Here is a 16,770-nt window from a genome sequence, read left to right as displayed (position 1 = left end):
TCCATAAAATTATAAAATTACAGTTCTATTCTAGATGTCATCGAATTGCCATTAGTGAAGACTTCCGAAAGTTGCTTTACTTTATACAGAAATCCAAAACCCGTCATTGTCAACACATAACTTATTAAACTTTTAGAAAATATCACTTAAATCATACGCCAAAACATCGAGTACAATGTACAACAACGAACATACATTGAACTTTTGATACACTTGTGATTTGACGTGCCCCCGGGTGGATTTTACCGATCTACGTACCATAGGCTTCACTCTTCAGCAACTCAAATATTTTGGTAAAATACTGTCACTAACAGGGCTAATACCGTAATAGCCATGCCCAGATTTAGATTTTAGTCACTACACCCACGTCTGAAACCGCGACTCTGAGTCTTCGACGTCTTTGTTCCTCTCAACTCAAATCCAAATCCTCACTCCCCATATTTCCTCTTAACGTCAATCAATCAATCAATCAATCAATCAATCCCTTATCATTTCCCTCCAATCACTCCAAATCTCAATCACCTTTCATCTCCAATCCAATCCTCCATTTTCTCTCTCCCTGTAAGTACATCACAGCTTCACACTCTGCCCAAATCATATGATTTTCATTTTAATTTCGGGATTTCATGAATTTTGTTTCAGTTTAGGGGATTTCATTCAATTCGGTTTTTCGAATATCGAATTGATCTATGTACCTATGTTTTTATGCAGGCTATTGATTTCAGAAGAAAGAAGATGAACTAATTTTTGAATCGGGAGGCTAATTCTTCAAGTCTGGAACTGCAGGTCTGGTTACTCATTTTTTTTTCAGCTGGATATATAGTATTTGTTGGAATGTGCATACTGGAATTTAGGCATTTGTTGAGTTTAAGTGGCTTTTCGAGTTGTTTTGGTATGCTGGTTATAGTGGTTTATGTCATGATGAAAGTATTTTTGTTCCCTAACAAGTCCTCTATCATGAATTTTTAAGTTGTCGGTTATCGGTTACAATGAGCCTGCCAAATACATGCACTTGTTTCTTTAACGTTGCGGTTCTTTTGGTTTTAATTCTTTTCTAAATTTTATGCTTTCGCTACGGTAACGGTTTTAGTTTATAATGTAATGCACTCATAGGACCCCCACTGTGGTTGTTTCCTTAGCTCGTTGCAACTTTTTGTGGCGGCAGGTATTTCGCCATACAAGAGTTTCCTAAATTGGGTGATGGGAGAATGAAATGGAGTAAAATGCAAGATTTGATTGGTTGTGATGGGAACAATCAGTTATGTTGCCATACAAGGTTTTCTTGAAGAGAATCTTGAACTGCAAATGAGATGTCTTCCAGTAAGAGTTCATCTCAACACTTAAAGGATGCTGGATTGCAGAGTCAAATTGCTGATGCTGTGAACAGGTAACTACTCCAAAACCTGGCTTATTAGAAACAGTTTGTATTCTGCATTAATATATTAATTAAATTATTTTTGCACTTATTAATCATTTCATTTGAGAATGGGGTGCAAATGAGGTTGCGCGTTTGTCATATACTGTTAGAGCGGAGTTTTTAAATTTTATTATTATTATTTTTTAATTTAAATAAATTTACTATTGTTATTATTTAGTAACTACCATTATAGATTTTAAACCTTGAGCATGAGTTGTGGATTATAAGTTATAGGGGTCAGGTTTTAGGAAGGTGTTATGGCCTCTAAATGTAGTTTACTGCATGTTGTGGTGAAGAAGTTTGCTGGAGGAGTAATAATATAAGAAAAAAGGAGAACAGATATGAAAGAATCACACTTTCTTTCAACCATCTTCTTCTTCTTCATTTTCATGTTAATGTGCCGCACTTGTGGGCATAGACCTTCATGTCTCTCATTCATTCCCACCGTGTCTTCTTCTGTCCTGTTAGATAAGAGAAGTATCGTCTGAAAGATACGCATCGATCTCATTATATATTCTTACAAATCGATAACAAGATTTTTGGCAAGATAACTCTAAGAAGAAAATCAATGCAGTACCATGCCAAATAAACTTGAAAACAAAAATGCAATTTAATTGGTGCATAAAAGCTTCTAATTGTCCTTGTGGAAATTAGATAACTGACTTTTCAATTCTTTCATTTTGGTATTAATCACTTCCTTCAGTGAGTAGGATGCCTTACTGAGCCCAATCAGTATTGCAATACAAAAGTTGAAGCATCTTTATTTTTTCTGATTTCTCTTTGTAGGCATAACTTTGAAGCACGTCGTTCTCCGAAAAGTTTAAGGGATGACAGTGATGTTCATCATAAAGATCAAGAAGCTACGGTACTAATATTTCGTCACCTCACATTTAAAATGAAGCTCTATTTGATTTTCTTACAATAATAAGTTTTACATGCAGGAACTTTATTCCCGAGCCAGAGCGCAGGAAGAAGAGATCCAATTTCTTCGTGGGCAAGTCACTGTTGCCTGTGTGAAGGTATAGAAATTCTCAAAATGCCTTTTTCTTGTGTACATTTTCCTTGTTGTAATAGATGTATTTCTGCACATTTTAAATGCTGAACAATTCATTGGGCTTCATGATATCAGGAATTGCGGCTGTTGAACGAGAAGTTTGCATTGGAGAAGAAATTCGCTGACTTACGAATGGTTTGTCCAACACTTTAGAATGAATAGAATTTTTTTCTTCAAATCTTTAGACTTCATTTTTCTTTTTCTTAGATCTTTAGCAAATTGGAAAGCTTGTTGCTTTTGACTCAAGTAATATAGTGTTATTTATAGGCAATTGATGAGAAGCAGAATGAAGCCACTACTTCTGCATTAAATGAGTTGGCCCGCAGAAAAGGTGATCTTGAAGAAAACTTGAAATTAACTCACGATTTGAAGGTAATTTTGTAGTTAAATTCGGTGCTATCTATTTGGAACATTGTGATAGTTTGTAGCTGAGAGCCTGAGAAGCTTGTTCTTTGTTGTTGTCAGTTGAAGATATGGCGAGAATCTGAGGCCCAATGTATTATTTTTTTGTTGATTTCTTGCATGAGAACATTGGAAAGTAGGTTGTTATGGTTGTTGTAAAGCAAGCCCATCACTCTCTCTCATCATTCTTTCATGACAATCAAAGTCTTTTGACTGGTATTCTCATACGTGGGAGTAGGAAATAGAAGCAAGTAGTTTTAACCCAAAAAGGGAAGCTTAAATAGTGCAAATACGGTTTTCCAATAATCTCAGTAATGTTTGATTAGCAATTGGGAGCTGATATGGTACATATGTCATGTTAGTCGTCCAGGACATTTTAAATACCATGATCTTTTTTTTTTTTTTGGTTACAATACCATGATCTTTTTGATGTTCAGTATCCCACATGTTGAGCTCATTATGAATCTTGTATATTTACATAATTTGGTCAAACCGCTCTTACACTGATATATGAATGTGAGACTTTTGGTCTGCTATCTTTGGTTTCGTGCAATGATTTGCTTACTATTTTGATAACAGATTTTCTTTTCTGGTTTTTTGTTTGGTGTCTCTAGGGTATCTATTAAGCTTACATTTCATTTTTTTTTTTTTTTAAGCTTATTCTTCTGGCGTGTCTGATATTATGACTTGCGTATATTCTAGGCTGCAGATGATGAGAGATATGTCTTCATGTCATCCATGCTTGGGTTATTGGCTGAATATGGTATTTGGCCCCATGTCATAAATGCTTCTGCCATATCCAACAGTTTAAAGGTATAAATTGTATAGCACATAGATAGCTTATGCTACAATATTCTCTCTTCTTTTCTTTATACATTATCTGCAGCCTTTTATTTGGGTCTATATGGTATATTGCTATTTGATTTCTGCCGATCAGTGTAGCAAATAGTTTTCTTTAGTCAGCCTTCATCTTTTCTTTTCTTGAATTTGCAGCATCTGCATGATGAATTGCAGTGGAAGATTAGAACTTCACATGTAAGTTGGGATTCGTGTGACTTCATGCTATTGTCAGCTATGATTTTTTGTGACTTCATGCTATTGTCAATGATTATTTTTTATTTATATACTATACAATGCAAACTTTTATCCTTAATTGCATATAAAGAATTACTATAGGCAAATACTGTAGCTCATGGTACTAAGTTATGCGTTTTACAATTAGTCTCATGCAGGCTTATTCTTTCGAAAGTGATCTCTCTCTCTCTCTTTCTATATATATATATTGTATGTATACACTTTTTTTTTCCCCCTACAGGAATATTTAGGTGGATAATTTATAAATTGTTGCTCATATCCGTCAGTATTTCTGTTTTGGAACTTTTGATTTGTTTTGACAAGCAGAATGTTAGTTAGATAAGTACCATAGCTCTGGAACAGCATGAACCTTAGGACTCTTAGACAGAATTTAAATAATTTGACATATGACTATTAAGATTTCAGGGGTACTATTTTCTTAGCTGCAAACATATGATACAGGTGGGGAGCTACGTAAAGAATAATATGAACTGTGGGTAACTGTTGTAGAGAAGGAAAGAAGGGACCTAGGTTTTACAACTGGCATTCTTGGTTTCACACCCAGTAGAGATTCATCACATATTCTGCAGAATTGCTTGATATTCTTCTTTAGTGCCAGAAGAAAACATCCATTTACTTGCAAATCAGCCTACAATTGTTTATATGGTGGTTTTTTTTAGGGATTAGAAGAGTGAGAAGTTTAGGGTTGTGGATGAATATGAGGTGCACAGATTAGCTTTTCATGGCTGAAAGTTGAGATCAACTGAGAATTAAGATTACTCGATATATGTTATTAGGGAGCCTTTCTAATGAGGACTGGTTGAGGACTTTTGTGTTAGACCCACTTTTCGATCACATTTCCGCAAATCAACCGTTAGATGTTTGGATATTTGTGTAGATCATTTATGCAATTTTTCAACCAAATTGAAAATCGTTAAGACATTCATAATCGTGATTTATCAGTTATGAACATGAACGGTTCATGTTTGACAGATTTGGTTCGTCCTTTGATTTGATCTAGTGCGGTACCTTAACGATTAGCAATTTGGAAGAAAATTTTCAGAAGTGATCTACTCATGCATACATAAACATCAAACGGTTAATTTGCCGTAATATAATCGAAAAATGAATCTCCCAAACCATTGATTAGAAAGTTCTCAACTAGTCCTCATTTTAATGGCCCTCACTAGAAAGGCTCCCTATGTTATTATACTTATCTTATTATTAATTTTCTCTTTGGATTTGGAGATCAATTGAAGGTTAATTCAGGATCTGGGTTCTTAGGGTTTTAATGAAGAGATGAGAAGACTATATTTTGGGATTGAAAGGGCGAGGAAGGGAGTATTTATGTGACATTATGTAACACTCCAGTCACCCATCTGGCTGAATAGTGGTTTTGCGTTGTGAAGGACTTAGCTGTTTTCTTAATTTTTCTTTCTTTCTTGGAACATCTTCAAGAGTCATATATTGTTTCAGACTAATAAAGAATGCTTAAATATCAGTTGCACCTTGTTAGGAGGCCTCCTCTTTTGACCCCCAATTATGCACTGATTTGGTACCCACCACCTTGGCTTTCAGCCTGTTCAGGTGTAGCTTTCTCTTTTTATATGCTTATATATCTATATAGTTTAAAATCTGCCTCGTGCAACTTAGGGTAACATCTCACTTAATTCCAATAATGTCATATGAATGATATGACAATCACGTATCTTATGTAGGACAATTGTATCCGCATTTCTCATCACTGTTTATCACAATCACATATCCTAAGGGGGAGGATCAAATTACACCAAATCAGCCAACTCTCTTATAGAACAGGTCAACTAGTATCTTTTATTAATCTGCAAATTATGGATGTTTATTAAAGGCACCTGTGTAATGGTTTGGGTGGGATGAGAGCTTGTGATTCTAGCCGAACTTCATTTAAGGTTGAGACTTGAGTGAAACTGAAGCTCCCTAGTGATGCAGGGCAGAGGCTTCCAAATAGGATATTTCTTTTCTAACCAAGTTGTGGCTGCTGCATTACCTAATTGCCTGATTTAGTTAATGCTGGTTTTTTATTTTTTATTTTTTATTTATTTTATATTTTATTTAAATCTCTTCTTTCTGCTCATGCTATAGTATCAGTCATATTGGCTTGATTTTCTAGAGCTAACTTTTATCCAGGATAGTAAATGTGTTTTAGTCATGGTTACACGCTAAAGACAATTGCAGCAAGGCATCTGCTTGCTTATAGCAGTATAAAATTAGACAATTAACATCAGCAAGGGAAAATTACACTGAAATTGAATCTGTTCGTAAAGATAGCATAGGTTATGGCATTTTGAACAGTCAATTTTCTCGTGGATCTGCAGTACTATTGGCATATAATCTACTCATTAAAGTTCATAACTATGTTTTGTTGGTTTCTGATCTTTATCATCTGTTGTTATCCTTCATTATTGTTCACTAAACACTCACTCATTCTCTCTCTCTCTCTCTCTCTCTCTCTCTCTCTCTCTCTCTATATATATATATATATATATATATTACACACACAGGAACAGCAACGTTTTGATCGTTATACTGATGCTCAACATCTGGAGCCAACTGCAAACTTGCAGCAGTACAGGAATGATTTTACAGACACGAAAAATTTGATGCTAATTAATAAAGAAAATCCACAACAGTTCACATCCAATATAGATAGGTACGCAATATCTATCAGCTGTCGTTAGGAGTCCTTGATCTTATTCTTCCCACAATTATAAGCATTTGTATTGAAAATAAAATAAAAAAAGATTTCTATGTCATGGCTTATTACTCTGAAATTTTCGCTGTGATGAATAATTTTACATGATTGAAGACTTCAATAAATAACGGAGTCTTGCTTGATAATTGAATAAAATTTCTTAAAAGAAATGAGCTTTTTTGTTCAAACTTGATTTGGTGACTGGGGTATACCTTTGTGATGGTTACAGTATGTGTTGCCTAGTTGAGTTTTTATGACTTTTAGCGTTCAATATTTGATATTGTACAACTCTTTTATGAAAGTGAATGACATTTCCATGTGGAATCAATCACTCTGAATAAGTTTTGATGTTATATCAATTTGTTTCATGCCAGTCTCGAGTTCTGTCATTTACAAGGAGTATATAGGAATAACTTGCAAAGATTTTCATAATACAGAATATTATTGGTGTTTATTAGCTTCATAGCACTGCGAAGTTAGTACACTTTTATTTTGAAAAAAAAAAAAAAATTGTTGATCAAAATACAAAAGATGAGGACAAGAGGTCCAGAGCAGTGAAAGGCTGCAGGAACAAAAGAAAAATTACATCAACAGCAGCTAGGATTCACACAAGCACCCTAATCGAGACAAAACCCTACTGCCTTCCAATCTAGGAGAATATAAGAGAGATCGTAGTCTGCTGGAATCTTACTCTTCCATAGTGTCTCCACCCCTGCACCTATGTACTTTTTGGACATCTTAGTCACTGAAATAGATTTGGCAGTATACTTGGATTAGCAGATTCTTACGGTGGAAGTTGATGCATATATCTAAGGTCCAAGGGGGTGAAATATAACATTCTGTCAATGAAATATTGAATAATGTAGTACTGGCCTAGGAGCATTTTTATTCAACATCGTTTCCTCTTTATGACAGTAATACAACTCACAGGAATATGGATGGCTTTATTCTGCATTATTCAGTTGATAAAGATGTTATGAATGGGAGAGCTGAACAAATGACCAATGGCACCTCATATCCTCACACACCTGAGAATACATCCTCTATTTTGCAAGGTGATTAGTGTTTTATCTTTAATCAGGGTCTTATCCCGTGATTTACTATGGAATCTGATGTGGCTTATTCATTTTGAAAGGGCCTGGCATAGAAAATTTTCAGATAATTGGTGATGCTGTACCGGGAGGCAAACTTCTTGGATGTGGATTTCCAGTACGGGGGACCTCACTTTGCATGTTTCAGGTATAATTCCTTCAATATTCTGATCAACTTTCATCCAGTGGTTTACTTATTCTATGAGTTACTTATGTCATCAATGTTCGCTACCAGTGGGTTCGTCATCTTCAAGATGGCACCAGGGAGGTTATTGAAGGTAGGGAACTAAATGAATCTGGACTTTATTGATATTTTTCTTGCCTAGATTAGATCCTTTTCGGGGTAGCTAAACTTGTGAGTTTGTATTCTTTATTTCATTTTGTTATTCTTCAATCAGGTGCTACAAATCCAGAATATGTAGTTACAGCTGACGATGTTGATAAAACTGTTGCTGTTGACTGCATACCAATGGATGACCAAGGCCGCCAGGTTCTCTATATACCTTTGCATATGTTGATACTGCCTCTATTTTGTGTATGTATGTATGTTTGCTTCCAAACATGTGCACCTCTCTTATGTGTTTCAGATTGTCGCAATATGTTTACTCATTAGTCCAAAATGATGATGATGATTATGATCTGCATATGCTTTGAAGTTAGGTCTAATTGAGAGAAAGTAGAGGGAAAAAAAAAACTAGTAGGGGTCTCTTTATGAAGCTCAAATTGTATGTGCCGATATATACATGCATGTGTGTCAAACGATCCAAGAAATGCAACTTAAGCACCAGAGCATTTACCAAAAGTTTAAGATTTAATTGTCATAAGTAGGAAGAGTTGTTAAAGGTCATTTTAGTCAAAGGCGAGTAGGTGTTTGTATCATATATAAGCAGGTGAACTTTTATATCAAAATGGACCAAAATATGATCCTACTATGAATTCATCCCACTGCACAGTGTTTTTTAACTGTAAGTTCTGAGTTGTGATAGCTACAACAGAGTCTGAGGATAACATCAGGACTTGCCACATTTATATCCCTTGATCTTTCAATGAAAATTGAAGATCTCTAGTAATATCTATTCAGACTGCTAGATCGTGAGTGTTTGTGTAATCTCCTACACCACTTCGTATACAATGATCTTAACTCTGGAGTCATAGTGTGTTTGGTGGTACATTTTGTGGAAAGCTGTCACTATCAGCTTATGCAACTTTTGCTTATTGTTTTTGCAATGGAAATCTGTGGGAAAAAAAAAAGGAAAAGTTTTCGAGGATGGGAGGAGGAGTTAGTTAATTAGTGATAGAGGGTTTGTTTTCTAGCCTTTTATGGACTTCAGTTTCTTCGGAGTTAGGGATAGTTCTTTTTTTGCTATTTTATATGGGAGAGCAGTTGTCTACTTTTTATTATTATTTTTTTTTAATTACTTGTTGTTTGCTTGTTTTTCTGTTTGATCAGTTCTGTGGATATCCACTGTTCTGTTATGTAAAGTTATTACTTTTGATGAATTATGTTTCCTATAAAACAAAAAGGGGGAAATCGTTGTAGCCAATTATAAAGCCTTGTTATGTACCAAAAACAAAAAAAAATTACAAAGCCTTGTTCTGTTCAGTGATGTATATCCAAACTAGTCATTTTGCTTACATTTATTTTGGAAGGGAAGTGAAATCCACCCTCCTTCTTTTGTTCTTTGGTCAAAATTCTCATAAAAAGACAAAATTTAAGTTAGTAAAGACAAAATTTAAAAGGAAACATGGAGTGTGGATTGTAAAATGGGGATTGTGGATTTCACTCCCCTTTTGGAATTGGCTATTTATATCATCACATATTTTCTTTTATGCTATCTATTCTGGACATCCACTGCATCCCTTTATGCATGGTTTGTTATACTATATCAATTGCTGAAAATATTTCTACAGCCTAGTCATGTCTTTGATATCACTTAATGTCCTGAAGCACCCATGTCACAAGTCTGCACTTGTTGTGCGGTTTTGCCTAAGAATGTTATTTCTTGACAAATTATCTGTTTTTCATTATCAGGGGGAACTAGTGAGGCTTTTTGCTAATGATCAGAACAAAATTAAATGTGGTATGTGTATTATGCTGCTTGATGTGTTCTACATAAACATTCTTTATTCTGCAATTGGATTCTTATAGTCATTCTTATTAAGTTGGACCGATTAATAGTTATTGATATGTATAGCACTTTCCTCTATAATCCATATTGATGCTAGTTAATAACTTAAGGCTTTTCTTTTTGTTGGTATTGGTTTTGGATATGAGTTTGGCTCTTCTTTTTCTTCAAATTCATCCAAATACACTGAATATTAACAAAAGAAAGATTGTCTATTGTAGCTTGTACTTTTCTGTGTTGGTGTGAGTGTGATGTCACACACAGGACTTAATTAGATCGAGACATGCATGATGTGAATTCATCTCTTCTGTTTCCCTGCATATCTTTTATAGCGTCCGCCCCTCCTTTTTCTGAGTGCTGAGTGCACAAGTCTTTCTTGCTATGAATACACTATCAGATCCTTTGCTAAGATAGGTTTATTGACTTATCTTTTCTTTGTTCTGTTTTTTATTTTCTCTATAGAATCAGACAGTTCCATTTAATAATTTTTAACCTTATGGATATATTGTAAAATAATAAAATGAAAAAAAAAAATTCCCGTTAGAAAACTGTTACACTTTTCTGGACAAATGCAAAACATATTTGTCTGAATGAATGAATTGACTTTAACTATCCATAGGCATATTCTTTTAAAGTTAATTTTTTGGTTGTTCTAAGTGTTATATGTTTGCATTGTATTCGAGGTACTTTATAGACCCGAAGATGCAGCTGGAGATTGACACATATATTTCTAGAGGACAAGCCACTTTTAGTGTTCGACTACTGGTAGGTTTAATCTTGCATCAGTTTGTTTCTCTATTTTATTAAAGTATATACCTTATTCATCAGTCTCCATCTTTAGTATAGATTCATAAACCCCACCTTCTGACAATAATTGGTGCTCCGATGAATTTCAAATATATGATTGAGCATTGAGGAAATATATGAAGTCATTTAGGAGGAAACTCCATGTAGGTACATCAGTTATGAATTTTTTTAACCAGTTGTGCTTGGTTCAGAGTCATTGTCGAGGTTTACTTGCTTTTTATTTTCTGCTTTTACATTTACTATCTCATACAAACTTGCCCGACTATGGAATTGAAGAATTGTGCGCTCTTTTTACTGGATTTTTCTTTCTTGTGGAAGAAAATAAGATTCTTGCATGCTTAAGGAAAAAACTTGAGGTGTTAGATTCAGTTATCATTTGAATAGAATTGCAATGTTATAATTTTTGTTTTTATTCTAGTCTTATAAAAAATAAGAGAAAAGATTATATCAGGGCCAACCAGCATTTGCCCAGTTGGTAAGGCATTTTTCTCCAACACTTGTTGGTAGTGTCCCAGGTTCAACTTTCTCTCCCCGTTTGATTACAAAAAAGTAAAAGTCCATTATGTCAATTAAACTACTTGAATTTAGAATCTAAAATCTAATGCAATCTATGGGCGTATTTGGTTGGCATGCTGCTAAGTTTTTATTAATAGGCTAGTTTCCTTTCTTTTCTCTAATTCAGTGGTCTATTATGTAATACAATATTCCTAGAATTTTTCAACCGACTAATTTCTTTATATATCATATGACAAAATTGTGCGATCTCATCTTGTTGGAAAAACAGATGGATTCTGCTGAGAATTGGGAGCCAGCAACTTTAAATCTGGGAAGGTCAGGCTATCGGATCAAGATCGATAGCACAGAAGCTGTTGTTATTGCAGAGAAATTCTCAAATGATTTATCAGTATGTTTTTCACTTGGTGATGCCTAAATTTAGAAGTTAGTTTGTAAGTGAAATACTCTCAAGTAACTTGTTTGCATATAAGCTGAATTTAATGGCATATCCCATAATGTGGATTAGTCATTTGCAAACTGTAAGCAAAATTTTTTAAGGCAAGCTATTGTGTACAGTGGATTTAATTAAAACAAGATTTGAATTTTAAGTATGAATTTTCCATTTTGTATAAGATACGATGGATTTCAACTTTTATAATTGCTGGTTGCAGATCAAAGTTCCTTGTGGCTTATCAACTCAATTTGTGATGACATGTTCTGATGGATCTTCTCATCCTTTCAACACACAGAATGTTTGGTAATTTATAACTCTTACACGGGATATTATTAAAACGTTTTGTTGTATATACAAGTTAAAGTATCCTTGTCAGTGTAGAGCATTGGGGGATTTTCTCGAAATTTCTTGCTTTTTAGAACTTATAGCAAACTTGCTGCTGCCATTAACATCACTAGTACAGTTAAATAACTTTGCTCTGAGGATAGTTCCCTTATTGGAGAAGATCAGGCACTTTAATTCTCCTTTTACCGGTTTCATTTTGGCTTGTGGATTTGAATTTATATCTTAAAACCATCGGGTTAGGTGTTCAACTGGCATAATTGGTCAATCACAATATAATAATAAAACTTGCTTATGTTTTGCTATTATGATTGCACATTAAACATACTTCTCCTTTACAATATCTCTTATATGGTTTCACTGAATTTACTTTGTAGGATGCGTGATACTCTTGTGTTGACGATGAGAATGCTACAAAGCAAGGTATATTCTTTTCCATAATATGCTAAGCTTTTGCATGGATGAGTTCTTTTATTTATTTTTATTTATCTTTGGTGGAAGAATTAGGACATAGTCCTGGTTAAGAGAGGAATGTCGACACTGTTGGTTATTTAGTCACAAGACTCCTATTGAATTCTCACGTGTTTCTATAATGAACTATTTAACTTCAACATATCTAAAGTTCAGTCTACGTTGTGATCTTGATGCACACCTTATGGGGTTTACTGCAAATTAAACGACTGGGGGGCTTCTTTTTTACAGCTTATTGATGAAAGATTGTGTTATGCTCAAGAAAGAAAAACGCGTAGCAAGTTGCAATTGACATCTCAAGCTTGAAGTAAAAAGAGATCTCCAAAACATATTGTCTAATGTTAGTTCAACTTGTTTATGTGGACCACATTGAAACTTAGTCGCTGAAGCAAATGGAAAATTTTCAATAATCATTTTCTGATTTTAGTTGTCCATCCAGATCATTCACTTGAGCAAAGAGGGGGCTATTTTTTATGTATCTTTCAAAATCAAAAGAAGACATAAAGAGATTAGAATGATGCCTCCCTATATATTGAAAAGAATCTATAATACACACATCCATATAGTGATTCTCTCCTGCCAGACAGTGAAGTTGTTGAGTTGTAATACTGTTAATCCAGGTCGTTCGTTAGGTGAAGTCACATCTAAATGTGTTTTGAGATCTGTTTGATCCCCAGTTGTATGGAAAAAGTGAATCTGTAAGTCAATTTATACTTGTATATCCACACATGTTATGACATGAATATTACTTTTTGTGGAGCAGGCACTGGATGACAGAAGAAAAGGAAGGGTGTAATGGGTTATTTGAGCAGAATGTTTATAGCCATTATTCATTCAGACTAGAAATTAGAAAACAAGATGTGATTAATTAGACAGTGTTCCAAATCCCGGGTTGCGGAAGTTAACAGATTATCGTTATTGTTATTATAAGTTATCGTCATACTGTAATCTTAGAAGTATTCTGTATAGTAGACCAGCTTGCAAATAAGATGGTACATGTAAAGATGTTACGATTGAGCTAATGAACACTTACAGCCTATTCTTTGGTTCCCCTGATGCGAAAGTAGATGAAGCAACTGTAATCCCTTTTTTTTTTTCCCTATAAATGGTCTTAGGTACCAGTAATATGTGTTGATATACCGATATATCCATTTTTCGAGTGACCGATATCTCAGAGGAAAAATATCATATCTTCTTTTGTTTCGGTGAAATTTCTTCGATATTGTCAAATATTTCTGATATATTAGATATTTTGAGATATATCTCGAAAAAATGAAGAAATATTTGTAAAATCTGACAAAAAAAAATATATCAAAAAGTAATTCAATTATTCACAGAGGCATACATTATTGAATATGGAGGTTATGTGAGAGTGTAAAATTTTAAGAACAGTTTTTAGTCAAGAAATGGCCTAATAGAGAGGGAACCCAACTTGGGAGTAGTAAGTTGTGTAATGGTGTACGTAGATATTAACGAATGGGAAGTTCAAGAGCCATGTTCATGGTGTGGTTGTTGACAACAACAAAGTGAATGAGTATCAGTGGCTACACTTCATAGACCTTCTTAGAGGTGGCAAACAGGCCTAGTCGTGTTTCGTGCCGTGCTTGGGCCGGCCCATTTATTATCGTGTCGGGCTCGTGCCGGCCCATTTACTTAAACATTAAGCCCGGCCCGGCCCATGGCCCGAGCCCATATCGTGCCGGGCCGTGCTCGTGCCGGGTCAATAACGGGCCGTGCTCGTGCCTACCCACTATAAAGCACGATTTTAAAATCTTAATTTGAACAAATAAAAATTAATTTTATTTAACTATTTTTTTGAAAGGATTTTATTTAACTATTTAGAAAATTAAAATAAAATAAGTTCTACAACGTTTTTCTTAATCTTAACTTTTTAAGATTAGATTTCTAATAATTTTTTATATTCCACTATAAGAAAGAAAGAAAGAAAAACTCAAAATATATTGTTTTTAGTATATTATTGTGAGATTAATCTTTATTAATATAATGAAGATTTAGTATCTATTATTCTCTCATTCATTCTATAGTTGTATTATTATGAGATTAGTCTTTATTAATAAACATATATTTAATATTTAGAAAAAATACTTATGTCAAAACAATGATATAATGTTTCGTTTCATTATTTTGACAATATAAAAGAAAGCATTGGTGGAATTGTCATGAGATTTTAAATAAAAATGTCTCATATTCAAATCTCATCATTGTAGTTTTTTAATATTTTTAAAAACAAAATGAAATTTTGTATTTGTAACGGGCCGGCCCACAATATGTCGTGCTCGGGCCGGGCCAATGGGCCAATATTCTTAGGCCCAGCCCGACCCGTTATTCTAACGTGCTCGGGTCGTGCCGGGCCACTAACGGACTTGGGCCGTGTCGGGCCGCTTTTAAGCGTGCCGGGCCCGTGCCGACGGTGCCGTGCTCGTGCTTAGTGGCCCGTTTGCCACCTCTAGACCTTCTTCGATTCATTCGACTTCTTTGTATCTCCAGCACCGAAGCAATCCTGAGAAGCTAATGGTGATAATGTGATTGATGTTCAGTCGAGTCTTAAACAAATTCGTCTTCAATAATGTGGACACCATCAAATATCCAGTTAAGCTGTGTGTGAAGGTCACAGTATAACAAACTGCATGTGTGGTAATAATTAATAAAGTCGTAGATCTATTCATCTATATCCCTGTTGGGATATTAGTGAACGATCGATGGAATAAGTCAATTGAGTTTGATCATGTTTAATGTAATCAATTTCTAATAAGGCCATGTCCCGGCCCCAAGGCTTTGTATTCCTCCTTTATTCTTATGAAACTGTCCCATTTCAATTTTCATAATTCCTTATCTATTTTCTACCCGTAGGCACTCTTCTCACCCACCTCGAAGTAACAATTCTTGGACGGACCACACACACCACAAAGTCCCCAACTCCCCATGTACAAATAAGGTTTCTCTTTGTTATTAGAATCTTAAACATCTCTTGCGTTAATTAGAACACATAGAATTAGAACACATAGAATAGGGCCCAAACTTCCCTTATAAATCATCCATTCATGCCAATTAACCGGCCATACTATATATACGTCTATGTCATGGATGTTTATGCTTCATGCTGCATAACTCTAAAGTTTTTGTGTGTGTGTGTGTGTGAGAGAGAGAGAGAGAGATTAAAAACACACAGGGTTAAAAGTACACCCTTTATCAGAAGGCATATATATATATATATATATATATTTCTAATCTGAATAGAGTGAATGAGTGATTAGTGCAAAATATGGAACCACAGTGACATCTAAAACAGATGTCATGTATAAATAAAGGAGTTTATGTTCTAGCATGAGCTAGGTGTTGGTACATTTTAACCTACAAAATAAGTTCTTCTCTTACATCATGGATTTCTGCATAATTTAGGCCTGGCCTCCTCCACCAGGGTTTCGTTTATAAAGCCAAATAAAAATATATATATATATAAATAATAAAAAATAAAAAACAACAACAACAACAAACAAACAAAACGGACCTTTAATTTGATGCTCCATTTCGTATTGACCTGTTTCCACAAATGATATCTAATAATTGACCATAAAAAATCAATTGCATGTAGAAAAAGAAAATACTTTTTGAGGAACCAGGTAATCATATAAATCGTTGGTCTCTGTCATTCTATAGATTCATCAGTAGTGTGGACAGTTACTTTCCCTTGTTTGATTAATTGCGGCACTAAGAGAACAGGAAAGGCATTACTCCATCCATCTGTGATAAGATTGTCTAAGCCTCTAGTGTTTGAATTTGATTATAAAATGCAGAATTCTGGTTATAAATTAGGTCTCTGCTCGCGCGTCTATAAATGATTGTCCAAAGAATCTTCCCGAAGTTGAGAATTTTCCATCAGGTCAAGTAGTCTTGTTACTCACTACATAAAGCATAATAAATATAAAATCTGTTAGATCTACAACTGTAGATGTCTTTCCCTTCGTAAAAAAATAAACTTGGTGTGTGTTATGCGCAGAACACATGCATGTTTTCTACCCATTTGAAACTTAAAAATGTAAGGGAGTTCATTTTATAAGATAAGATAATCCCTATTGATTGTATTCAATCTTATATTAAGCTAAGCTATTGGAATATCCAATGTCTCTCCGTCCTTAATTTTAAAAGCAGCTACCACTATAAAATATCAAGTCTAACCGAAAGTCTAGTTCATTATATTAGTTTTGTGCCACCAAAAAAAGTTTGCAATTAGCAATCGCCTCCCACTTGCGGGTGGTTGATAGCTATATCTCTCACGTGTGAGAGA

The 16,770-nt window shown here is 34.5% G+C and overlaps 1 protein-coding gene across 3 annotated transcripts; it reads left to right on the top strand.

The window, feature by feature from the left end:
• The first annotated feature begins 348 nt into the window (after window positions 1-348).
• Window positions 349-13,515, top strand: LOC133714564 (uncharacterized). Of its 3 annotated transcripts, none has more exons than XM_062140698.1 (20): window positions 349-561; window positions 712-786; window positions 1,166-1,387; window positions 2,204-2,282; window positions 2,359-2,436; window positions 2,547-2,606; window positions 2,739-2,843; window positions 3,576-3,686; window positions 3,867-3,908; window positions 6,488-6,636; window positions 7,594-7,733; window positions 7,814-7,917; window positions 8,005-8,047; window positions 8,168-8,259; window positions 9,802-9,850; window positions 10,590-10,660; window positions 11,487-11,606; window positions 11,869-11,954; window positions 12,371-12,416; window positions 12,696-13,195. In XM_062140698.1, exons 3-20 carry the CDS (start codon window positions 1,311-1,313, stop codon window positions 12,768-12,770), a joined length of 1,527 nt encoding a protein of 508 aa, XP_061996682.1. In that variant the 5' UTR covers window positions 349-561; window positions 712-786; window positions 1,166-1,310; the 3' UTR covers window positions 12,771-13,195. The 3 variants fall into 3 exon arrangements, with proteins under 3 accessions (XP_061996682.1, XP_061996683.1, XP_061996684.1); XM_062140699.1 differs by having other exon boundaries at window positions 350-561; window positions 7,609-7,733; window positions 12,696-13,194; XM_062140700.1 differs by lacking the exon at window positions 12,696-13,195 and adding an exon at window positions 13,228-13,515 and having other exon boundaries at window positions 353-561.
• The last annotated feature ends 3,255 nt before the right edge of the window (window positions 13,516-16,770 follow it).

The sequence above is a fragment of the Rosa rugosa genome, chromosome 6 (assembly GCF_958449725.1).
Source record: "Rosa rugosa chromosome 6, drRosRugo1.1, whole genome shotgun sequence".
Taxonomy (NCBI): domain Eukaryota; kingdom Viridiplantae; phylum Streptophyta; class Magnoliopsida; order Rosales; family Rosaceae; genus Rosa; species Rosa rugosa.
This window is presented reverse-complemented; position numbering and strand designations above follow the sequence as displayed.

Coding starts and splice junctions, on each gene's coding strand:
- LOC133714564 (XM_062140698.1), top strand. CDS start 1,311: ATGTCTTCCAGTAAGAGTTCATCTCAACACTTAAAGGATGCTGGATTG. Junction 2,437..2,546: donor TCACTGTTGCCTGTGTGAAG/GTATAGAAATTC, acceptor TCATGATATCAG/GAATTGCGGCTGTTGAACGA. Junction 6,637..7,593: donor TTCACATCCAATATAGATAG/GTACGCAATATC, acceptor TCTTTATGACAG/TAATACAACTCACAGGAATA.